We start from the raw sequence: 26,829 nt of genomic DNA, 5'->3' as shown, positions 1-26,829 counted from the left end.
TGATAACTTCACAACAATTCACCATCAACACAAAGGTCACACGAAGCTCTGTCGTTACGTCCATCCATACAAATTAAGAACAGCATCCCCCTCATTTCCTCACACACACCTTCACACATTTCCAGGAGGGATTAAAAGACAGGCAGCTCTTGCAGTCAGGTCAGGTGTTCATCTCCGTTGCATCACGGCTCACCAGCTTCCGGTGTTGTCGAGAATAAGAAAGGACTAAAAGCAAAGGAGGATGTTAAAATGAGACGAACATGAGGCGAGAGTTTGTCGGCGTGTTGCTGGTCCGCTCAGTCGTGGATGACGATGGGGCCTCGCATTCTCAGGCTGGGGTGAGGGTGTGGTGGCGCCAGGACGAGCCCCTGCGGGGGACCCTGGGAAGCCCTGCGCAGGGTGATCAGCTCGCAGGGCTGCCGACAGGCGTGCCTCAGCTGAGAGCGGGACAGCAGCCGCCTGGCCCTCCTGGAGATGTGGAGACGAGACCAGATATAAGTGCAGAAGAAGACACACGGATGAAAAGGCTAAGATGAGAGAAGAAAGTAAAGCGTTAGTCAGATACAGTGTAGTTGTAACTTGGTACATTTATCTAGTTTTAACTACTATATATTATATATAGCCAACAGAATAGGGGTAGGGATTTTTGCGTCTTAATGCCTGTTTTATTCTGCCTGACCAAAGTGTTGTTTCACAAGCGGCTGAGCTCAGAGGTCATAAGGCCTCAGAAGTAATCTCAGCTCTCATCAAGAAAATGTCGATCCTGCCATGACTTACACTGACCTCTGTGCTGCCTCTCATATACTGCTCACTACAGAGATGTTTCTGACGTGATTAAAGCTTTTATGGTGTGGCTAGCTGGAGGTGAGCTCCACTGAGAGTCTTCTTTGTCAACTAAACTGTGTTGTAAGAGTACTAGGGTCACTTAGGGGGGAAGAAAGGAGAACTCGAGAATAAAGTCCTTATATTTAGAGAAAGGGTAGCACATATTTAAAGTTCATATTGTACAAAGTGTTTATCATTTTTCTATTCTTAGATTTTTATTGGTATGCTTAAACACAAACATAACACAGCCAAGTCCTTGCATGTGTAAAACCATTTGGCAATAAAACCTGATTCTGATTAAAGTCCCCTGTATTAAAAGGAGGAATGGGGAGCATCTTGTTAAGTTATACTTTAGTAAAGGCTTCACAAATAACAAAATACTTCATCCTTTGTCACATCAGCACCACATTATAACAAGAGTCAGGACTTTGATTGAAACTATGTCTAATCTGAAGGAAGAACCTCACAGACCTGGAGGAGATTGTGTCTGTTGTGGAGAAGGAGATGTTTCATAGTGGTGGCCTGCAAGATTATTGTTTGATAGATCTGTTTGCGAAAGTTTTTTTATAGTTTCTCAAGAAACAATGAGATAAGTAATTAACATTCTGGATCTAGAAGGAGTGGAATAACGTTTTCTAAATTATGACTTTTGTCCATTAAAATCACGAATAAATTCTTGCATAGTTAAACTTTTTCTTGAAGTCTCTGGACGTGTGATGAATGAGTGAGGAAAGCTCTATAATTTAAAACACATCAGATTTTTCATGAAACATGTTTAAATATGGCGTTTGATATTAAATATAATATGGCTGCAAATTTTTTGTGGGAGCTAAATAATTCATGATTGCATCTTTATGTTTCTGTACGTAGCCTTGGAAATAGCCTGCGGATAATGTTTGTGTGAATTTATTATTTATACTCGGCTGTCCATAGGCTTGATTCCTCTAATTTATCTGGCTACTTCTCATTACTGCGGCCACTCTGTAGTTTTGCTGCTAATTTGTCATGTGTACATAACTGCTCAACAACAATGCATTCGACTGAACTGCTGCTAGTTGCTCAATTGATTGCGTAGCTGTGAGCAAGAAAATTCTCCATTACTCAACAATCGATTCTGTTTCAAACAATGTCTCCTTGGAGCGATGTTTGTTTTCTGTGTTCAGCTCCCCTACAGGACTGGGACCAGCTTTACGTGAGGTGCAGAAATTGACGCATTTGAGACGTATGATGGAGAAACTAATAAAGAGAAAAAGCGGTGAACTATAAGTTGGTTTGAGTGATTCAACGCATGCGGATGAGTTCAGTGTGAGGACACGATATTGAGGATCCAGGCCGCTGAGGAAGTTATCAGAAACATGTTCCTTTTCTAATTTCAGGAGGATTCACTAAAGCAGAGAGCGGCGTGTATCTAGCATCAGTATCTATCTCCGTTATGAAGTAAGAGAGGGGATCATCTCTGCAGGATTTTCAGGCTTACAAATGGGCTCAGTGGCAATTTCCATCCTGAGAGAGGAAGTGCTCTTTCAGCAGCCGCAGCACTAAACGACCGCGGCGTACATACGCTCACAAGTATGGGACGCAGCACTAATGTAATTCACAAGAACAAGACACATAACCACATACACGATTCTTCATTGTTCCCCTAAGGCGGTCATGTAAAGTGAACTACATGTGCTCCCATTTTCTTCCTCTTTCCCTGCTCTCTCTGCGGCACCGAGGGGGTTTGTTCTTCCCTCCTGATCCTTGCTCTTAATAAAATCAGCACCAGAGCACTCGTGGAGACTCCTTGTACATTACGTGGCTGCATCCTCCAAGTGTGATTACAGCATCTGTAAGTGCGAGAGTATGAGAGGCCCCTTAAGATATAATTACTTGGGTTTTGCACATAACATCATAAGTTCTGTAGCCTATTACATGTGGAATTGCTCTTCCTTTCATTTCAAGTCATGCTCTCTCACACACAGCACTGTTCCCTATATGCATTACAGTCTTGCAGGATAGTCTGGGTTATAGAGGATAATAACATGTTTATGTAATTATGGTGTTTTTTGGTATGTTTGTTGAAATAAAGATTTATTTGACAGTGTGTGTGGGAAGAATAATGTTGTATTTGAAACAAAACAATAGCAAGAGAAATAGATAGCTTTTGTGAATGCAATAGCTATATAATGAGGTAAATAAAGATGGATGATGCGTCTCCGCTTCCTCCGACTGTACAGAAATTGTCCTCCTCACTCAGATTGTTAAACCGCTTCCTGCCCCCAAATTTTGTCCCTCACATACATATTCTCCAGAATCTGTTCATAGAGATAAGTCCATGTCCCATCCCCTAACATGGAGGATGCAGGGTTTAAGACCAACACTGTGATGAGATGACTGTGCCGTGTGATTATAGCAGTGGTTGTGTTGTACTTGTAAAATGATGATATTCCATGTGAAACCAAGTGTGAATCTACTCTCCGCACACGTCTTTCAAGCTCAATACTCTACACCGTGCTCTCTCTTGAGTCGCAGCAGAATATAAACCAGAGAGAGGAAAAGAACAGATTCAGCTCTGGTGACACATCGTCCAAAGCTCCGGCGTTTGTCCGTTCAGCTGGCCCTCTGGGAGGAGGTGAGCAAACACGTAAATCCAATGTCAAACATATCAGGCTGTCTGGTTTACAGATCTGTTCTCTCCGTCTCTCGCTCTGTTCCCATTTCTGCTGCTCAGTCCAAATCCAACCTCCCTGTTTCTTTCACTGGACACAGTCATGGAGGAATTACCTGGATCCTAAAAGTATAACAATACTAAAGTGCAAAAATACTTGATTACAAGTAAATCCTGCATTCAAAATCCTACTTATCAGTACTCTGGTGTCACCCATCAAATGTACTTTATGTGCTTAAACTAAAAGTACAAATTCTGCAGAGAAATGTGTCCCTGTCCCTGATATATAATAAATGAATTCAGCCCAACAACCCACTTAAATGCAATCAGGCTGCACCAAACTTCACATACTCACATAAATCAGTCGCCTGAATGTTCCTGATTTTCATCAAGATCCATGAATTATTTCCTGGGAACATTTTTGTATATGGTAAAAGATGATTTAATGATCCTGATTTAAACGAAAATCGAATGAGTTCGTCCCAGACACATACAGCATCCTTTCACCAAGTTTCATTGAAATCCAATTGGCAGTTTTTGCGTAATCCTACTTGAAAACATAACCTCCTTGGCCGAGGTAATAACTATGCATTAAGCCTAAGCAGCAATTCAACGTTGCAGCGATTCTACAGATAGTGTCGATGAATCACACAAGGTGAATGTGACCCGTTGTGATGTAATCAGTGGGGCAGAAGAGAAAAAGTTCTGCTTAAATCACAAGTCTGAATTAACTCCTGGACGATTCTCTAATGAGTTTCCAACTGTTCATTAAATGCATCAAGGCGTTCCAAACGATGCAGCTCATAAACATGGCATGAAAAAACATTGGAGCTAAAATATTTGGTTTTTATTGTAAATCATTGACTTGCCCCTTATGTACATTAATGTTTTTTTTAATTAAGCAAATACAAAGATTTACAATAAACTAAAAATATGGATGTTTTTTGTTTCATTTCTGATTTGAGAGAACTGGATAAATACAGTTTAGAGCTCATTTCAAGAAACGGTTGATTAACCTTATCAGGCTCAGTCTGCTCTGATCTGTCTCAATCTTTCCAGCACACGTCTTCTTTGTGGTTTGTTTTTATTGTGTCAAACAAATATACTCTATATATGTTATGTATTTGCGTCTGCACTTCTGCTCTGCGTGTTTCCGTTCGTGTCTAACGACGCGGCACACTGTGATCTTATTTCTATTAACATTAATATCTCTCACTTTACTGTTATGAGCGTCTGCTGTCATGAGACACTGTGTTTCATTATCTTCTTGATTATTGTTCTGCATGTTTATAACTGATTTCCATGACTTTGTATCTCTGTGTTTCTGGAGCTCACATCTCCTCACACAGAAATAAAAAATAATCTCTTGGACAACTTTTAGAATAGATAGCAAAAGCAACTGTAGTAGTTGAAGAATGTGTTTTCTCGTGTGAACTTTTTTTCATAAACTCCCCAATTCTTACGAGTTCTTAAATATCATTACACACAAAAAAAAAAGCAAGGAGGGAGTGAAGAAATAAATTATAATCCTCTACTGGGTCTTTAAAGACCAGCAGGACTGCAGCAGTATTTTATTATAGACTGAAATTACACCGTAAATCACAAGCTGTATTACAAGGTGTTACCTAAATCTAAGTCTGAAAGGTTACTCACACTGGACCTGATGTGTTGTGGACTTAAATGATAAATGAAGTACGAAATAGCACATAATCAAAATATTTGAGCAAAGCACTAATGCATTATGCATTGAAAGTGGACTTAAGTACATAATTTACACCACTCTCCTCCAGAATGAAAAATCTTAATAACTATTGTATTGATTGCAATTGATTTTGTTTTTCATTAGAGATATAAATGGCCCCTAGATGTTGACTCTAACTGAAGTTGGTGATCCCCTGAGATTTACTGCAGAGCCACCATTTGAATAATACTTTTTAACATTTCAAAATGAACTAGAATGACACTCAGTGGAGCGCAAATCCACACCAAGACCCAACAGCCCTGCTAAAATTAATCAAGCTGTACTGAATTTCACACACTCATCAGTCTCCTAAATGTGCCTGATTTCTTTCATCAAGATTCATGAATTATTCCCTGGGAAAATGAGGAAGATGTTGAGTAATGGAAAATCTTGTAATGTAAAAGATGTAAAAATCTGAATCTGCCCTACATTCTTCCTTGGAGTGTGTCTCCCGGACCACAACCTGTCGCCAAGTTTCATGGAAATCCATTTGGATATTTTTGTTTAAAATAGATAGGTAAGTATCTCAACACTTTGGATGGAACGCTATATAATCAGGCACCAATGTTAATTTCCGGCAGAATAAACTTTAATGCTTCATGGATTCCTTTGACTTTTTCTTGTCCTTATTATCATACTTTAGTCCAATTTAACGTTTAATGTTTTACGCGTTGCAGGAAAAGTGTTTTTGCCTCTATTTGTCTCTTTTGCCTCCTTGAATAAGAGGGAGTGATCTCCCACTCTCTCTCTCTCCTCTGTTGCTCTTCATCACACTGGGAGATAAAGAAAGAGAGAAAGAGAGAGAGAGAGAGAGAAAGAGAGAAAGAGAGAAAGAAAGAAAGAAAGAGAGCGAGAGAGAGAGAAGGGGAGCACAAAGAGATGGAGAAGGGGGGAGAAAATGAAACTTCCGATCATGTCTCATTAGCTGCAGCCTCTCATAGCAGATATATTAATGTCTTTTACTCAGAAAACCATTCATTGTCTTTACCAGGAGAGCAATTGGCAACGTGATACAACAGGAAGGGTACAGTGTTCAGAATGATGCTATCTCACACACACTCACACACGCACACGCACACGCACACACACACACACACACACACACACACACACACACACACACACACACACACACACACACACACACACACACACACACACACACTAACACACACACACAGCCAATCTTGTCTTGGTGGGAAGTGAGTGATCCATGTGAGTGCAGCCGTGGTTAATGTGGTAATGATATTTCCACTCAGGGACCAGCGGTGCCTGGCTCCTCGCTGGCCCATCTGCACCAGTTAGCTGCTCTAATTTTAGTCCCGGCGGTCTGAGGGCGGCTGTGAGGGCCGGGTGCCATGGCTCATTTAGACACAGGCTTAATGGGAGAACATCTTTCTCGCTCACATACAGACATGCAAACTTTCACTCATTATGTGCATGACAGTTTGTGCCTGTGAAGACGCTTTGTGCCCCACCAGCTTCCCGAGAAAACGGACACGGAAAATTTTTTTTATTTGAATTTATGCAGATTCTTATTAATATGTCATTATGCTGTTGACTCTCTTTTGTGGTCATGTCATTTTCTGCATGTCATATATTGTATTTTTAACATTAATTAGCTAGAGGCTTTAAAATAAGCCCAAAGGGAATTGTAATATTTGCTGTATTTTTAAACTGTGTGAATAAAATGTCAATAAATTTGGATCTTTTAATGAAATTAATCTTCAAAATTTCTATTCATGAGCCTAAAAGGTAGGTTTATCTCTATGAACTGAAAATCATTAAGCAATTATTTGAATTTAATAAATAAAGTTAAATTTATCATCAACACCTTTGGAAACGTGTATGAAAACAAATTCCTGTTTTTTATTAGGTTTAATATTCATCATGTTGTTGAATCAAATAGAAATAGAAAGCATTGATTGTGGTTTTGTCTCTGATTCAGTTTGTTCTGACTGATCTAAGCCCAGGCCTTATAAGGCAGCCATTTAAATTAATTATGTGGGTAAATGGAAGGTGTTATAACGGCGGTCACTTCATCTGACACCTTTTTTCTATATTTGTTCTCGCTATTTATTTTTGACACCTACTACTCTATTGTTTTGAACCCCATTTATTAAAAGAAATTTAATAAGTAGACTGAAATCAATTGGACAACGTTATAATAGAGAGAATAGCAAACATGACCAGAGTGTTTGATAAGGCCCTATGTTATATTTTCTTGTGATGTCAGCTGGATGTGTTTTGATGAAAATTCACACTAAAATTGATTTTATATCTTTAAGAAGATGCACTGATGTTTTTTACACCTTTAAATCATTAAAACTATGAAATCAGTGGATCTGAGCTTGAATGAGTTGTGTTGTATCTGTGTTGCAGCTCAATTCCTCTGTTGCTCGACTCTCAGCATCACTTGCTTTCCCTTCACATGCACATACACGCACGCACATTCAGCCAATCAGAGGTCAGAAAAGGGTCACCTTTGCTTACCTGGTCTCCCGGGTGACGAGGAAGAAGCTGTCATCGGGGGCATCGATCCAGTTGGGGCGCCTCTTGCGGATCATCATCCCTCCTCGGCTGTTGCCACTGCTGCTGGTACGGCCGTTGTGCTGCAAAAACACAATTAAATAATATGGATTCAGTGGTGCAGGGTTAAAACATATATATATAAAATATAATAAGACACGTACCAGGGGGGGGCCACCTGTTGTACCTGGGTTCTCTGTGAAAACAAAGCCACAGCAGTGAGAGAAAGATGCAAAGTGCATGAGGGACTCTGCCACCTTATGACTAGTATTGATTGGTTTATTGCTTTTCCTTGTTACAAGTGGTGCAACATATGACTGTGTTTCAATTTCAGTAAGAATAGTGAAGTTACCAATAAAAAACAAAGAGTCAGAATGAAGTTGAATCATCCAAATTATCCAAATGACCCCCATCTGCTGATTCGCTTTAGATAGAATTAGTTGTCATTCTCTCCAACGAGCTAGTTTAGATAAGAAACGGCAGAAAAGGTTATCAGCTCCGGGCGTATCTCTTCTAACTGGATTTCATCACGCAAACTGATGACAAGAACATTAGATATCAACACTGTACGCTCCCCAAGGTGCATTCACATCAGCACTAACTCAGTTAAAAGCAAGAAGGGACGAATTTATCACTTTTTAAACACAGCATCCACTGACTTTTGCTTCAGGGCAGGATTAATGTACGCAATAACAAAATTACTTTTTGTGTGGTTGATTTATTTGTGTGCGTGCTTGTGTGTCTACCTGAGCGCCTGTCAGGCTCAGCCCGGCTGTGGTGGTGGTAGCCGCGTTTTCCCAGCATGCCATGGGGACCGTGCGGGAGAGAGGAGAGCAGGCGTCGAGGGGGGGGCGTCTGCAGGCCCGGGGTGCGGTGGGAGCGAGGGGCTTGGGCTGCGGGACGGGACTCTGAAAGAGACGCCACACCAGGGCTGCATCAACTTGTTTCTGAGGACCACCTGAATGTTGTCAGCTCATATCGGATTCATTTGACAGTTATTCAGTACAATAGAGTCAAATAGTGACTCATCAAGGTCGAATCTATTGATTAAAAGATTATTTGCATTGATTTACCTAGAAACTGCACGACACTGGTCAGAGTGCTCCTTTGGGCGGCCCTGGTTTTGGGCAGGCGGGTCCCCTGCCATTCTGACACCCTTAACATGTCTAAATTAAACGCACACACACACACACATTTTACAAAGCAGTGCAGTGTTTCTCAGATTGCATGAACTCCCTCTACTCCATGCTGGCTGGCCAAGAACACAAAGTACTATTTTAACATTTAAGCAGTAAAAGTGGCAAATTTCATGCAATTAAAACCAAGTGAGTGTTCATTGAAATCTGTATATAAATCAGTTGATAGGAGTGGGACCTGGTTTATGGTCGTCTGATGTAGATGGTTAGAATGCATGGAGACACAGGAGTCAATGCAAATCACTCTGGGGGTAGTAAAATGGTGAGATGCTTCCTGGTATGACATGACCACGAAAAACCAATTAAGATCTCTACTACATGCTTCCAAGTGCACACTCACAACAACGAAAAGCACACTGTAAACACACACACACATCGATACATGAGGGCGTCACGGGAGCAGGCGCTCAGAATTGAGTGCATGCTGGAGGTGGAGCGAGGTCAGGGTGACAGGGTGGGTTGTGGTTCCTCTGGAGTGTGGTGGAGGTTGATGGACAGATAACATGGACACATGAAGCACAAGGACTCGGAAGAGATGCTTTCAGGTGCGGCTTTATTGGAGGTCTACTCCGAGTTCACACAGTGATGAGAGAAAAGAGCAAAACAAGAAAAATGAAGACAGAGGTAGAAGGTGAGATGAGAATATTGCAACACGTCGGTCAATAAAAATGAAGGACAAAGTGGAGGAGGGGGGGATAATGGCAAATCCCGTGCTACAGGATTTACAGAACAGAGGAAGCAACAGGATGGATTCAGAGGAGTGTTGAGCATGATGTGAACATAGGCGAACAGCTGAAGTGGATGGTATGGTTAAGACACTGCGGTCCAGGAGATGAGGTCTTAAGGCCTGAGCCTGAACTACAGTAATGGGGGGGGGGGGGGGGGGGTGTAGCTAGCAGCGAACAGTGATTAACCCCAGCTGTCGTTATTCCTCGTACCGGACAAAATAAATTCTTAAGCTTTAAACCTCCGTTATTTCAAGTTTCATCAGTCCAAAGCTCATGTATCATTCATTTTGTCCATAAACACATGATTGACAGCATGAGGAGAAGATGTGTGTGCACAAAATATGGAATAAAAATCTCTTCTATTTTTGTAAATGATGATGGCGAACAAAGCAAAGCTTAAGTTTAGTATTTACAATAAACATTTGGTGGCTGAGACAAAAAATAGAGCGTCTCTTAGTAAAATACATTCTCTCTACGTCTAACTTCAGCAAATATACGGCTCAGACTAGAATATGACTTCTATTGGATTCCATTACAGACTCACTGTTAATGTCAGGAGCAAAATCTGCTGTTATGTGTATATTCAAAGTGGGTGTTCATGTACAATAGTCCTGTTTGAGCTGTAAGTCTTTGTGTATGATTCCAACAGTGGGTTTCAGTTCACAGCGAGTATAAGACAACACCACAACAGATAAAATAATAAAAAATAAAACTATGAATGAAAAGATGATCAAAACTCATAGTTATGAGGACAGGCAGTCTTTATTGGAAAAAGGGGTGGGGGAAAAATACAAAAACCAAAATAATAATAATAACAATAATAATAAAAACAGAAAGGGAGACAGACAGCGGTGTGGGGGCGGAGATGGGCAGAGATGGGGGTTGATGGTGGGGCGGTCAGGGTGAGGCGGGGTGGTGTGGTGTGGGTGTGTGTGTGCGTTTCTATATGTCTGCGTATGCTGTGTTTGTCTGTGTGTGTCCATGTGGCAGAAGTTAGGAGGAATTGAAAGAGCTCTTACACTCTGCCTTTATGGCCCCACAGTTAATGGGGACAAAGGGCCGGCGTGCGGCACGGCGCAGCCTGATGATGTCACGGCACATGTGCCGGGCCAGCTTGGTGAGGCGGGTGGCCTGCAGCAGGAAGGCCTGCTTGGTCTTCATGTTGGACTTGGGGCTGCCACTGTTCCGCATCGGCACCATGTGGTTGGACTGGCGGGGAGCGTGACCTCGTGAGCGAAACTCCTGCGAAGGAAGGAGGGAGACAGAGAGAAGAACACTGAATACAGGTGGACTGAGGAAAGGACACCCTGCAATATAAAAAACCTTTGAACAGTTTTACTTTGCATAAGATATTTTTCTTTTCTTTTTGTGTGGTCTAAAACTTTTTTTTTAAATACCCAAGGGAGTTCTTTATATGCTGCGGTTGCATATTTAGTTATGAAGATTTAATATCAGACTTTAAACTAAATTTTCAAGAGCATTAAAAGTTTTAAAAACCCATTAGCCCATGTTACAGTCCATTTCCTGGCCATTACAGTACTCTAATGTCCAAGACTTATCGAAGCTATAGTTTTGATGGATTAGTGTTGTCATCTAACTTTGTTTTTCAACACACTTTTCAAATTATAATGCCAAGCTGTTTGTATGATTAACATCACAGTCCAGCTTTTAAATACAAAGGAATTAAATAAAAAGCACCATCAGAAGATGTGATCAACTCAACAATAATATGTTGTGATCAAACTGTATCATATTGGAAAAGACATGTTTATATGAGCCGCAATATTCTAGTATGAACCTTATAAGTGTGAAAAAGATGCTGCAATGTTTATAACATTTTCTGATGTTAATCCGAATGAGGTCATACTCAGAATTAGCAACAATCAAATGAAGACATGTGGAGTAGTCATTGCATTATGCAGACGATTCATGCCCAAGTTTCCAGGGTAAACAAGTGGCAGGATGTGATGTTGATGTGTCATTATCTTGGCTCTGTAAAGCGTAAACAAGAATATGAGTGGAATATGAAATTCGTAACTCAAGTAAACAGCATAGTCGGTGTAACGTCTTTTTTAGAATAAGGTCAATAGCCAGATTACTGGTGTCCACACAGTGAGGTGGGAGTTTATGTAACTGCTATTTCCAAACTGGTCACTGAGTTGAATCAGCAGCTTCAGCAAAGTTGGAACATTTTCATTTCTGCGAAAGAAAGAATTAATCACACGGCTATTAAATTAAAATGTGGGACGCGTACTGTGGACTGGCAGGTGCACGTGTGTAATTAACATTAATAATGGTTACACTCCATCTGTATCATCCGACTCCACGACTTTGCCTTTGTGCACTGTGACAAGTGGCACTCCAATTAGACTGTGACACCGTTAATAATTATATTCCTTTTAAAACATGTGCTGAGAAAATGGTTGTCGAGCCCTCAAACATGGGTCTGAGGGTTGAGCTCTCTGCACTGTGTCCTCCGCAATCTCTAACAAAAAAATATTACTCCACAAATGAACGGTGACATATTTATTAGTCACATTTTCTTTTACACTTCATGATTAAAAAAAATATAAACTACAGTTAGTCACAGGGGGACTGCACTTTCCTCCAATTTCTCTTTCAGTACCAGTTATTAAGACGTGCATTCAACAGTCTGCTGTGGATGTATAGAAATACATTTCTCTTGCCTGGTCAGTTTTTACACGAGAAAAAATGAATCCAACAATAGAAATGGAAGATGTGTGAAGTGAGGCTATTAACAGCTAATAAGTGAGTTACTGTATATTATATTTCAGCTCATTTTATGTACTGTAGATATTATAATTTAAGGAGAAGCAATAGTGGGTTTAGTTTTACTGTTTATTTTTTCTGAAAAACATTTATAATTTGGGACATGAGCCAATTTGTTTTGGTTGAACCAAGAAAGCTCATCACTTTTGGACCTTTGAAAACGAATAGAGGATTCAAAGGGCTTTATCAACTGCAATCCTGAACATTAGAACAGGCAGAAAACCTGATTCTGACACATTTTTACGCCTCCACCATATCCCACGCGTTTCACATCTGTGCTTTCTGACTGAGCTTACATTGCTTGGCGGAACCGGTGAGGTCCTCTCCTCCGGGGCTTCTGCTCTGCTCGGCATCTTCAGGCCGCCGTACTTCTTCCAGTACATCCAGCAGGCTACGCAGAGACGACACTGCATGTTGGGAGGCCCCCACGAGTACCACTGGGCCGACTGCATGGCTGTTAACGTACAAAATGCATTAAAGCTCGTCAGATGTATCGCCGGTCTCAAGACACTCTCACTCAGCAATCTCTTCATCAGTGTCTCTAGCTCTTACATAATATATGTTATCAATATCTACACACAAGGAGGAGGCACAGTAGATGCCTTTTAGTTACTAATGAGATAAGTGCTTATATAAATACACAGAAACTATGCATATGAAGTTATCAACATACTTATGTAATACATTAGATCCAAACTTTGCTGTCAGGGATTTACTTTTTTTTTTTTTAAGAATCTCTGGTTCTTATAAAAAACGTTTAAATGCGGAACCAGTTTTCATTATCCCACGAGACATTCACCACTGGATCAAAAACAGCTGTCAAGGCACAGAAGCAGTGATGGGAGAAATTAAATAAAAACATCCCTTCTAGACGTTCAGCTGAATTAGTTTCCCATTAGTTTTTGAATTATCCATGTTCCCTTTCGTGTTTTGATTGTTACACAAACAAACACAACTCACAATAGCAGCTCTCGCAGGCTCGGCCCCCGCCTGTTGCATGGAAGGCCCCGGGGCCCGCTCCATTCACTGTCGCCATCTTGCCATTGGTCACTGAGATCTGGTTGGGGTTGGGTTTGTTACTGTCAGGGAGAAAAACAAGATGATGAGATTCAAGAAACACTTCTACAGCATTTGACAGCACTTTAAATGTGAACTCATTATCATCTTGCAGCAACGATGCCGACGTGCGAGTATCGAAACGTGAAATGAAGCGACTTACTACGTGGGGATATAAACCTGCTTCAGTTTGCTCTCTGCCTCTGCTGCCTTCAGTCTCTTCTGCTCAGAGGAAAAACAGGAAACAACAGACAATATACTCATTAATACAGTAAGAACAGAAAAAAAAATTCATACCACACAGACTATTCAATACCTACTTTATTCAGTGTAACGATAATCAAAGAATGAAAATATTCAGACATAATAGAGCTAGAAATATGTATCTACTCATTTACTGACTAAATAGATTTTTGCCTGATTTCTGTCAGCACTGCAGCAATAAGAAAACAAATGAGGAAAAAATACTTAATCAAAAGGATTCAAGACATTTGTAATTAAAATTCATGACTGATGACTAATAGTTGTTTAAGGCTAAGATGTGCAGGTACAAAGTCAAATTTAAAATCTGTTTTGAAAACACAGAATTGATCTCACCTGTTGAACATATCTATCTGTGGTCTTCCACATGTAGTAGTACTCTATGATACTGGTCAGAGACTTCCATGGCAGCTTCAGTAGAGGAAAGAATGAGGGGGTGGGTGGGGGTAGAGAGAGTAAATTGATGGTATTAATATCTCATGTTCTTGCCATCTGAGTGCAAAATCCCTCATGTATATTCATGAGAGAGACGCATCGTGACCACAGAGGCTGAAAGCTACCAGTGTCGCTTGGTAATGAGCCCCAGACAAAAACACACACACACAGTACTCATGAGCACCTGGTGCCACCGTATACACCCAGACCCTGCTTTCATTGTACGGTAAAAGAAGGTGGCACAAGGAAAACTTCAGCAGAAACACATTGCCAACCCCTGTAGGCCTGAAAGGTGGCTGTTAAGAATTGGCAATTTACATTCACAGCAAGAGCAGCGGCTGGGGTCAGCTTGAATTCATACCAATTACAATGGATTCCCATTGTGACAAGTTTCCACTGAGTTGGGAAGGGACATATCGCAAATCCCCCGAAACTTAATCAAATAACTCCTGCAGCTTAATCGTACATGCATGCTGTCCAACAGTGTGTTAAATAAGTTTTTAAAAAGGCAAATATTTCACTAAAATACCTTTGATCACACAGCTACTATCTGTAGCCTTCACAGGACTTTGGTCTCTGATATACATGAGTATACAAATTGAAAGCAATGAGGCAGGAGCATTGAATTAAGAATATTTTATGAACCTAAATTGGGACACGATTTGAATAAATTAAAGCTGACATCAGCTGCTGTCAATACAAAATTATACCAACAGACTTCTGGAGTCCAGGTTGATGTTTGTCTATTTCTCTTTCATATTGTCCTTACTCCAGATACACTCTCCTAAACAAGCCTCCAGCTGGGTCATAATACTGCTGCCCTCTGGGGTAGCAGGATGCAGAGACTTCCCTTGGGGAGGTCATAAAGTGAGCAGTGCGTGCATTTTACACCTTGACTCTAGTTGACAGATATAAACACCCACTTACAAAGTCTTGTCGAATGTCGTTGAAGTCTTTTCCGTATTTCTCTAGTGCCTCTTCAAACATGGCGGCTTCCGATGCGCTCCACTCCTCCATCTCATCCCTGCAGAGCACAGGGCCGCCCGCCGGGACCAGCACACTCAGCGCACTGGACAGGTCGTAGTTATGGCGATGCAGTGTGTCCATCGCGTGGAACTGCAACCGAGAGATACGGGAAGGGAGTTAAAATCTAGAACGAATTACAGATTTTTATACAACACTCTGTCCAGGAGTTAACAAAAAAGGGAAAACAGAGTGCCCTTCATAACGTATTATACTCTATATGAGGTATACACTGGCTGGGGTTTGACTTTCTCTATAAACCTGGATTGAGAATTGGACTTGAGGAAGCTGTGACTCATCATTTATCATAAATCACAATTGACTGTTGCAGGGTGAGTATCCCCTTGTGTGCGTCCCACTCACCAATGTGATATCTCTCGAGGCTGCAGCTGCACTCATGTGTAAACTTGGTTGTCTGACTGAGCTGCTGCAGTCCAACGCTCTAGCAAAGGTCCCAACCGCTCTGGGAGGAAAAATGCATATTTACAACGTTATAGAATATATACTACATATGAAAGTATATGTATACCAGCACATAACTACACGATTATATGTCATCATGAGTAGGGATGAATAAGAATAACCACAGACAAACAGATGAGAATATGTTTCCAGAGAGACCAAACAAAAATGAGCCCTTTTTTGCATTAAAATAAACAATATAAAGTTAAACTACAATATTTAAACTAGGGATGCACCGATCCGATATTTGTATCGGTACCGATATTGAAGAAATTTCTAGATCGGGTATCGGTGACAATGGGCCGATCCATATCGGCTGATCTATTCAGTGTAATTCTATGCTGTGCGCTGTGAGTGACGTCATACGCAAGCAACACGCCGTGCGGAGCCGACAGTGTTTACAAAATGGAGCGAGCGAAAGGATTGGCTATCTGGAGCTGTTACACACTACCTCAGCCAACAAGCTCCACGGCTACATGCAACATCTGTAAAGTGAATGTTCCGAGGGGCAACCACTGTTGGTTGTTGGAGACAAGGGATTTCGGCTACTAATTAGCCACCTGGAGCCACGGTATGACATGGTAAGCTGAAAATATTTGTCCGGGATGGCTCTACCTGAACTGCATGGTAAAGTGTCCAAACACATATTGGAGAGGATAAAAGACGTCAAAGGCTCCGTTTCCCCCGGGTCACTTTTGAGTTTAACAGCACACTGGCTGGAGGAGAGTTTCGTGCCGAACAGTGCGATGTTAAATGCAAAAAACTTCCGTGGGTCACACACCAGTGACGCGATTGCAGGTACCCTAAAAGAAATGCTTATATCGGTATCGGATCGGTATCGGCCGATACTAAACCTCAGATATCGGTATCGGAGGTGAAAAAAGCGGATCGGTGCATCCCTAAACCATCTTTGTATAATTCATCTTCAATGCAATAGTTATTAATTAGCAGTGATTAATTCCACAATTCTCTAAAGAGTGAAAATAATCAGTCCTACTTTACAGTCATGCTTTACATTATCATATACAAACAGAGCTAATTACTACGGTCATACATTGTCAAGACAAGAGTGATTTAATCTCTACGTTAGTGAGAATTAAAGTTGTTTCAGTTGCAGACTGAAAGAATTGAGTTCATAACAGGTTATTATTATCTGAAACGTTTGAACAGGAGGTGAGATGTTATTTACCGTGCCACTACTAGGAATTGGTCTATCTGTTTGCTGCTGAGCGGACACTCCGGATCCCAGAGCTTTTCTTCGAGCTTCGACTGGTCCCTGTCATCTGCCTCACCTGCAGGACACAGACACCGGCTTACACACAGCATCAGCACAAGAAAATGACCAAATAATCAATTTATAATCCAATGTCTCATATAAACCCAATGAAATTGCCCACAAAATGTCCACTTGTTGTGGAAAGAAATCACTTTTCATGATTGTACCCGAGTGAATGTTGTTTTTGTTTTCGATCAATAGCTGATGGGCACATTTTTACCAGATCCAAGTTTAATCTGCTATAAACCCCAGGAACTCAATGTACAGTTCACTGCGCTCTCCACTCTGATGGTTTACAGCAACAACTGCCTGGAACTGCAATATGCTCAAGATTTTAAAATAACCACAAATCGAGGACTTTGAGACTTTCACCTCCACAGGCTCTATGAAATATTAATACTTATGGAAATGTTACAACTTTTGTTTCTAATATGGAAGAAATGCTTTCAGGTTTGAATTCAAGATTACTTCACTGCTCGCTAATAAAAAAACTTGTTCATGGTTAGAACAAAGCCTATATCTACTTTCCTTTGAGACTTCTCCCACTTACAAAACCTGTCTGCGTATTTTCACAAATCAAATATAAAGGGATTTAGCTCATGTGCAGTAAAGACTGACCCTCTTGTAGCATTTCAGGTACGTCTGCCTGAAAGCGAGGTCCCACTCGGATCTCTCCCTTGTCCGCCAGCAGGGTCTTCTGCGTCGGGTCGTACACCAGCGAATAGAAGAAGGTATCCTGGAAATAACAAGACAGTGATTAACAAAACAAAGAATCAGCTTCCACAGTTTCCGCCGTAGGGTTTTGTCACAGGCTCCAATGTCAACTCATCTGCGCTAATATACATTTAACCATGGAACTTGAATCTACTTGAAAATCTGCCGGTATACTTGTAATCAGCTGTTGTATAACAGAACCAACCTTATGACTATATCTACTGAAAAGAAGAACAAAAACAAGTGGATAAACTGTTTTGAAAGAATTAAAGATAATTACATACATGAGACAGAAAAATACTTGGCAAAGACGCTTCATATTATTTAATATGGTCTGGTTCCAACTTCTAAAATATGCAGACTTGCTTTAGTTATTTGACAATATAGTTTTAATGTTGAGGTGTTAAGCTGGACAATACAAGTGATAACACCTTCATATTGGTCTTTCAAAAACTTAACTTGATATTTGTGTCATTTTTCTTTCACTGAAAAGCCAAAATAATAAATCAACAAAAAAATCAGCATATGAAAAAAAAAACACAATCTAGTGTGACTAGCAAGAGAAGGCAAATCAAGTCTTTCCTTTGTCCGGCTCACCTCTTTGTCAAGGTATGAAAGAACGGCTTCAGTCTCATTCAGTAATGCGACACTGCACTTCCCCCTGGCAGAGAAAGAGAGAGGGGACAAGCACCATGTAAAACACACGACACGTGACATGAGGCATTTCATAGGCGTGTTCATGCCTGGATGAGTGACTACCCATGAGCACTGCCGGCAGATGATGAGCAGTTGGGGGCAGAGTGTTTTCTAGGGATGTGCATCATTAACCACCAACCAACAATAAGACTTTTGCAGACAATAATACCATCAGTTTATCTATTAAATTCCTCGGATATTGGTATCTTGAAGCATGCGTTCCCAGATTGACTGCGTGTACTGTACCTGATGTGTGTTGCAGGTAGACTCTCATACTGCCGGGAGAGGAAGAGCTCTCTGTGACGAAGCTGGTGTTTCTGTTTTTCTGATAGATCTGTCTCTGTTGGGTTCTCCTTCTCATCTTCCAACTCCACTGCAAAGTACACATGCAGACATGACAAATTACTTCAGATTCCATATTCAAAGAGACCCTGATAATAACTGGTGGCCACGTGTCACAGAAGACACAGTGTAGCTAACCCGTGACAGATACATTACAGGCAGCCAAATTCGTTCATTTATCTTTCAGATTTCATACAGAATCAATTAATGATATATTCAGATACAAAACAATAGACTGGTAAGAAGTCTCCAGGGGACACTCTCAATCACTAGCTATTAGTGCCATCTATTAAAACACAATGAAGTAATTATGCTCAGGACTATTACTAGATCTCTAACTGTGAAAACAGTGTACACAAGTATTGGATTAGCTGGTGTGTTGCAGCTGAGTCACCACACAATGCAGGCAGCTAATAAACATTTAAACAGTGCAGACATATACATATACATATAAATAAAAAAGATCTGCTCCATGTATTATTCCACCGGATGTTTTCATTAGCGAGGAGTCGGACTTGTACAGCTTTACATTCCTGTTACAAATTCCTACTGGAACTTCAGCCCTGAATTTTCATGCTTTACTGGTTGATTCTGTCAGAACAGCTTATAGCATGGGCGAGTAGCGTTGGAAACATAACACTGGAATTGGAAGGAGCGAGGGTGTATCAGACCATTTCTGTAATTTTCAGAATCCAACATTTACACCCACGCTGTTCTGTGATTGGCCAGCTGTGCAGAGGTGAGAACTAATCCTCTCTACTCCCTGCTTTACATATTGGACAAATCTATTTCTGAAACTTTCCACGAGAACAACAGAGTGCAACACTATGATTGTCTTGCAGGAGACGCTGTAAAAAAAATGTGCACTGCTGCCCCCATATTAACCTTTCCTCTAGATCCGCTTTCTAGTGTAGCGGTTTGGAAAAACAACCATTTAAACAACTTGAGACTGAGGTACACTTAAATCTGACTAGTTTGTATGAAAAGGTAGAGAAACGATATCGGTCATGATAGCGATAGGCAAAAGCCGTTGCACATTTTTGGATCTTCTTTGCCTGCAGGCATTCATGGAAATAACACAAGTGGGAGTTACAAAGACGTTCAAACACTATGCCCCTTTCTAAAATGGAATAATTCTGAGGGAAGTGGGTTTCGGACACTGGCTGTAGAACCCTCCATCAAGCACTTCAGCTGAAGCACGCTCAACAAATCAGTGTCATTTGTTTCATTCGCCGTTTTCAATGTTTCTAAATGTCTGGTGTAAAACAGTCCTTTTTTCCTTATGCATTATGTTGGTGTTCTTACTTCAGTCCAACAGAAAGCGGCCTGCCTGCTCTACTTTGATACATCAGAGCTGTGATCGCATTGGAAAAAAACAAACAAAGCAAAACTGAGTTACTTTTTGCAGGTAAACTACTCGAGGACAACTACAGGAAGTCTCGCTCTTCCCACCAACGTTAGCGACTGGTTGCTAATTCCTCTCATATTGCAAGCTAAGATGGAGAAAAGAGGAAGTCGCACAGACTGTCAGAAATTTGAAACACAAACAACTCGATTGAGCTTGAGAGGAGGAGATCACTTCAACTGATGCCTTTGAATCTTGTGAAATAAAATCAAAACCATCTGCATGCTTTGACACGAGTGAGAGTAGGTGAGAAGATGTGGTTTATTTTACACATGGGTCCTGTTCACTCTCCTGTAGAGATCATATTTGACTCGCAGCGTTTTTTTGATCCTGAAGTGCAATAATCAATCAACACGAGAGAAAAAACACATTTTCATTAAAATAACTCCACTTAGAGCACGGGTGCACTAATCTGAGCCATAAATTGTGTGAAATGTTTTTTCAAACTGTGTTAGGCAGTGTTAAGTCTGATAGCTGCTTCGGTCTTTTCTATTGACCAGCTGGTATTTCTCACTTGGTCTCCTTCTGCTGGTTATTCTTACAGCCACACTCCGATTCTCTCCCTCTCAATAACAAGCAATTCAGAAATAACTAACATATATCAATATGAACAGTGCCATATTTTTAAGATTCAGTTGCACCACCTCCAAAAATGCTGTCGCTAAATGGCTGCACTCTGAGGCCGTGCTCGACATGGGGAAAAAAACTGGACTTATTGATAGCGCAGGTTACATTGTGCAAAGAAAACGCTCAGTGGAAAGGCTGCAGGAAATGTCTGCTTTACTGACGTGCAGCAAAAAGCCCATAATGACATTTCCATTCACAATGGATGGTTAAAAATACAACCATGGCTGAAAACCATTCAGTTTCAGAGACGTGCCGAAATGTACATTAATCACCTAATAACTGACCAACAAGTTTGTTTGTTATCTTATCACCTTTTAGTATCTAATATTGATAAATCCTCACTTCTAAAAAGTAAAGGATTTGCAACCTTTTAAATATTACCTTTGTTATTAATAGTAATTAACAATAATTTCAGGATCTTTTAATCAACTGAGTGCTCAATTTAACCATGGTATTAATCCTAAGATTGAGAAGATGAATATATCTGCCAAATATTTTTTCATCATTGAATTGTTTTCTCAATAAAATCACAGAAAGTTGTGGGGGAAAAAACACAATCACTTGTCAGTGCAAATACTTTTCAAAGAAATGTATCATATACAAATATATTCATTTTATAAAGATGTAAAACATTTATCTGAAAGAAACAAGACGGACACTCCTACATGGGAGCGGTTTGCACGCGGCAGCCGAACTAAAGGTGTGTTGGACTGATGACTCACTTGCATGTTTGTCGGCGAGCTGGATGAGGCTGTGGGAGATGTCTCTCCTTCTGTAGAAACATACCACCTTGGCTTCCACATTCCCACTGGCCGTCTGAAACAGAGAGAGATGACAGAGATGAAGCTGGACTGGGATGACAGCGGCTCCCTGCACACACTGCTAATTTCCCATGAGACTTGGTTTTTTTGTTTGCCTGTCAAGCTTCTTCGAGCTGCTATGGCAGGCTGACCAGGACATCAACAGCACTTATCAGATCAAATGATTGATTGATTGTCTCGCTGTATAATTAAGCTGACAGGCATAAAGACACTGGCCGGCATTAACTGTGTGACTGATGGAGAGTGAGGGGAAGTGAAGGTTTGAGAAAAGTGGCTCCAACTTCTTCTGCTTTGTGGATTCAAGTACAGTAAGAGCATTTGTACTTTATGATGCTTCAATACTATTTTCCCTTTGCGTTTCCTATTCCGATACCTGGACTTTGCACTTTGAAGATGCCATGTATAGATTACAGGTACTTAAACAGCTGGATAAAACTAGCCCTGTACGGAAGTGATGACTGATATCCCTCTTGCACAGCCTGTCTCAGGTAAACCATTTAATGCATATGGTACGCGTCACTGTTCTACTGGTGGGACTTTCCCCCTTGAAACATTGCCAGGTTGCTGACATTTGAGCTAGTTCTAGCTAACGCTACACTTTGCCACTCTGCAACCAGTACTTGCCAGTGGCAGTACAGCGCAACTGCTGTTTGGAGCGGCATACAGTTGATACTTATACAATTTAATACACTTGATAGTCATGGTTGGGATCAGTTAATAGATTTGCGTACTTTACAATACCCAATCCATCAATTTCGGCAGTATTTGAGACATTTCCGATACCGGTATCAGTATCAGAAAATCTCCATTTAAACCAGTTTTCACATGCGGGATGTGGGTGGGAAAAAATCAAGCATAATGAAAATAATTACAGTGCAGCCCCAACATAAGTTACAGCTAGAAAAACCTGCATCACAACTAATCAACTATTCTGTCGGTCTCAAGACAAAGTGAAGATTATGAGCTTCATACAGGCAGCAACCGTCACACTGACTCTGCAGGGAGTTCCTATTATTTCAGCCGCCACTTCTTTTCACCTATAATTACAATGTATTATGTCTATACCTTATTAAGTCTATCTTTAGTATGTTTTCTTTGATGCTGACCCTGATGGGATCTGACATTTTCCCACCAACACAACCTGCTTATGGCATGAATATATCTGTCAACGGGGTTTAGAGAAACAGCATTTCAGTCCCAACTATGTCCTGTACACAGTAGAATGGACAATAAAGTTGACTTTGATCTGTGCAACATGGGAAAAGCATTTCTGACAAGCCTGATAAAGAGGATAGTGTGGTATTTAAACTGTGTATGTTTTAATACCGAATGAAATAGGTTACTCTACATATTTTAAAGCAAGTATTACCAGTTACTCAGCCTGGCAGTAAATGTTAGTCCAGACTTATATGAGCTAAAATAATCATTACAATAGTTTCTCCTACCTACACACAGCACTCAAGAGATAGAAATGCGATTTAGAAGAATGGGGAACATCTGTCTCTCTTTTAATGACATTACAAGCACTTAGTCAAGAAATGACCACACATGCCTTCAACATTACAAAGCAGGATGGGTGCAGGAACAGAGAGGAATCCTTGTTATTCACCCTCAGGCATGAAGAAGCATAAACACACATACACAAAAACAGACCAGACCACTTCAATACCTTGTTGAGTTCTTCTATTCGGCGGATCAGATACGGGTTACTGGAGGAGTTCTCAAAGAATACATAATCTGCAACAAAAAACAACACACACATTACTTTACTGTATCGGAAAACTGTGATGCTGAATAATCCTGTGTGTTGAAATGAAACAAACATAAGAAAGGTCTAAACTAGAAACATGCATGTGTGTTAATGTGCAATTTGAACATGCTAGCACCAGTGAGAATATAAACTCCCACGTTTAACAGGTCAACAGAAGCAACATGCGTGCTGAAAGGTTTCCAAAGGCTGTGAGATAGTTTCTGTTTCTGTTCTGTCCATAGACTGCTTATATAAAGGTTCAGTCGTGACTTTTGTATAGTAAATCATTTGGGGATAAGGACACGGCAAAAGAGTTTCCTCTGCTCTTCAACAAACTAACTGAGTCCACTTGATTTCACCTAACCTAACCTCACTGAAATCCAGCCTGGTTCAATTGCACCTGGGCAGATTATAGGGTTATGTTCAGTCCATAGAAAATGCTGCCTTAGAGCAATGCCTGAAATTTAGTAATTACAGTGGTCCGGGGACATTTACAACTCAGCCAAGAGGTTAATATATCACAGCTGTCAAAGTGAGACCTTCAGTTGTATTCAGTGAAAAGACATACTGTTGTCTGCCTCTGGAATCAGAATAAGTCCATCCTCATAGTTGTAAAATGATGAATTACAGCTCTGAAGGACATATTCCTCTTTTTATTTTCCCAGTGTAGCAGCAGCATTAACCAAGCTAAGACTGGTCACATAGATTGATATGAAAATGTAAAAAGCATTTGTTTCAGTCACGAAGGACCAGCAAACTGATGCCAAGTGTGCGGACTTCCTGCTTTTGTTTGTCATACATTATTGCTAACACAATATTTGGGGTATTTGGAGTTTTAGTTGAACATATTAAGCGATTTAAAGAAGACATTTGTGATTCTGTAAAGTTGTGATGAGCAGTTGTTGGAAGTTCACATACTATACAATGTATCAATAAGGAAAACAATCATTAAGTGCAGCTGTGCATGGGATTACCTATGGATTGAGAAGCAACCTTTTATTAAAAATGGTGTGTGATATTACACAAACGTGTGATAGTAGTTGTGACAGGAAACAGCAATGGCCCACAGAAGCTAAAGTTGAAGTCGTTTCCAGAGAGCACCTGAAGGCAGCAGCTGGAGGTGAGCAACACTATGTGGTGAAACGAACCTGATCCTGCTTTGATTAAAGTGCTGCCATTAAACATCACCTGAGCTGAGCTAGGTATTGATAGTGTGACATGTCAAAGCACCGAGACCCTTTCAGCCCGATCATAACAATAATACACACATGAGGTGAGTGGGAATAAAGGGGCTTGAAATCCTCCAGACGCAGCGACGCCACGAACCCAGACAACAATTTGATGTTGGATTCCACCTCGGGTGCTAACGAGCTAGCTAACCACTGGAGCCCATCTGCTAATTACTGCCACTTGCGGTGGACGTAGGTGAACAGGGGGGGGTTGGGGGGGCACGAAGCGTGTAACGTGGCTGGTTCCGTGAGAAGCGAGGCTAAAAAAACAGGGTCGAACCAGGTGCCCGGGCTTCGATCAGGGTAATCAGTGGAGCCATAGCTGGTGCTAACGTTAGCTAAATTAGGTATCGTACTAATGGCTGCATGCCAGAGGAGGCAAATACAAAGGCAGCCTCAGACTCTCCGGGGTAGCGTTCAAAGAACCACTGTTTTAAAAAACACATGCCCGGCGGAGGAGCCACGCCGCGGCTCGGGTTCCTCTCTCCCCGGTGGGAACACGCAGGGAAAGCGAAACCCAGATGAAAGTGCCGACCAGTGGGGAAAATGTTTACATTGTGAGCTAGCCCATTAGCACGCTGGCGGCTAGCTGCCGTGGCCACGACAGACGCGAGGCCCGACCCATTTTGGATCCCAAATATTTTGAAATGATCGCCGTCCTGCTCCACGGTAACGAGCCCGTGTTGGCGAAACCACGTCCTCGCGTCGCCATGAAACCCGAACCAGTAGAACCGTGGCCCCGGTGAACCCCCCGCGGGGAGTTAGAACCCGGGGCCGGCTCTCTGCCGGGAGGGAAGAAGGTCCACATTGACATACATACCTCCGACCCGGTACATGTTGGCCGCCATTTCTGCCCTCCCGGAGTGTAAACCATAAACCAGCGAGGAAAGGGAAAAAAAGAATAAATTAACAGTAATAACAACAGTAAAAAAAAAAAAAAAAACTAAGGTTAAAAAATGGACCTCTTAAAAAAAAGGTAGAGGGTCCGACGAGACTCCGGATGTGCACCTCAATTGGGAGGATTTTTTTTTTGGGCAATTCAGCCCCCCCTCCCCTCCTGATACGATTCACAGCACCCTTTACACTACAGTGAAGTCAGAGCAGCAGATCAACCAGAAAAACCACTGGCTGCTGCTGATGACGTCAGATGTGTGTGTGTGTGGGGGGGGACACACACACAAACACACAACCCACACACACACAAACACACCCCGAACACACAGTCACAATGTTATCCAAGTGCACTCACAAACTCTGCGTTGCATTTTTGCCAGTGGCCATGTTACCTTGAGGCAATACTCTACTTTTTGACCCCAGCAATTTTAACCTCCCTGAAAAGAAATGTAGAATCATAACTGTTACACAAGTTTTATGCTTCAGGCTCTTTGTGTTTCTTCAGGTCAAACATTATCCTCCCTCTCAACCTTTATACATCCAAAATACCAATTACGAGACAATATATAAGAGAAATAGTTTAGAAGGCTGTCGTGCAAGCTTCTATATGTTTGCTATTCCTCTGAACTGAACGTCCTCCTCACTGGTCTGATGAGCCATGCTTCTTACACTACTACAAGTATGGTAAGGTAGATTAGAGCCCTAAAACAGAGGGAAGTTGTGTAAAGACTATAAAATGAAATCATCTTATAAAGAACAAAAAATAAAGTGTTTAAGATTATGACCCCAAATAACACCAACGCATGTAAAGTGCAGGCAGGACATACAATCATGCAAATCTTGTATTCACCCAGCAGTTGTCCCCATTAAATTAGGAAAAGTCATCAAATACGAGTGTCTTAATTTGTTTTCTTCTCAGTTGCTATGTGTTTGGAGACAGCGTCACTGGGGATTCTGGTTTGGTGAAACACATGTTTTGCATATCTCTGAAACTACTGACCAGTGTCCAATAAAACTCCAGGTGTGAACTGGAGAACTTTTTCACAATACATAACAGATTTACAGTTTGCAATGTTAAAACCAGTCGGTGTTCAATATAACCAACCAGTAGGTGTCCAATATAGCCATAACACTAGTTTACAGCCACATTTTTTTCAGTCAGGCGAAACATTACTCCAAACTGTCACCAAGAGTGACAAATGTACACAAGGGGTCACCAAGATTCAGAGGAATCATTGACAAAAAGCTAAATAAGAAAATATAAAGGAAAATATCTAACATGAACATTTAAAGTAGAACATAAACTCAAAAAAAGACATATTAATACTGCAGGAATACTGGAAGAAGATATGAAACATTCATAATCCCCATAAGAGCAT

The 26,829-nt window shown here is 41.1% G+C and overlaps 1 protein-coding gene across 2 annotated transcripts; it reads right to left on the bottom strand.

Annotated features, from left to right (window-relative positions):
• Positions 1-296: 296 nt before the first annotated feature.
• Positions 297-25,626, bottom strand: mta3 (metastasis associated 1 family, member 3). 2 transcript variants are annotated; one of them, XM_061094677.1, is made up of 19 exons: positions 25,377-25,626; positions 23,247-23,314; positions 21,479-21,572; positions 18,629-18,755; positions 18,284-18,347; positions 17,591-17,708; positions 16,886-16,988; positions 15,598-15,697; positions 15,139-15,327; positions 14,113-14,187; positions 13,679-13,737; positions 13,420-13,538; positions 12,756-12,913; positions 10,689-10,911; positions 8,819-8,911; positions 8,492-8,653; positions 7,910-7,941; positions 7,710-7,828; positions 297-468 (listed from the first exon to the last, which is right to left on the bottom strand). In XM_061094677.1, exons 1-19 carry the CDS (start codon positions 25,402-25,404, stop codon positions 297-299), a joined length of 2,103 nt encoding a protein of 700 aa, XP_060950660.1. In that variant the 5' UTR covers positions 25,405-25,626. The 2 variants fall into 2 exon arrangements, with proteins under 2 accessions (XP_060950660.1, XP_060950659.1); XM_061094676.1 differs by lacking the exon at positions 7,910-7,941 and having other exon boundaries at positions 7,710-7,874; positions 8,488-8,653.
• Positions 25,627-26,829: the final 1,203 nt, after the last annotated feature.

This window comes from Limanda limanda, chromosome 21, assembly GCF_963576545.1.
Source record: "Limanda limanda chromosome 21, fLimLim1.1, whole genome shotgun sequence".
NCBI lineage: Eukaryota > Metazoa > Chordata > Actinopteri > Pleuronectiformes > Pleuronectidae > Limanda > Limanda limanda.
The sequence above is the reverse complement of the archived record's forward strand: the minus strand, read 5'-3'. Positions and strand labels throughout refer to the sequence as shown.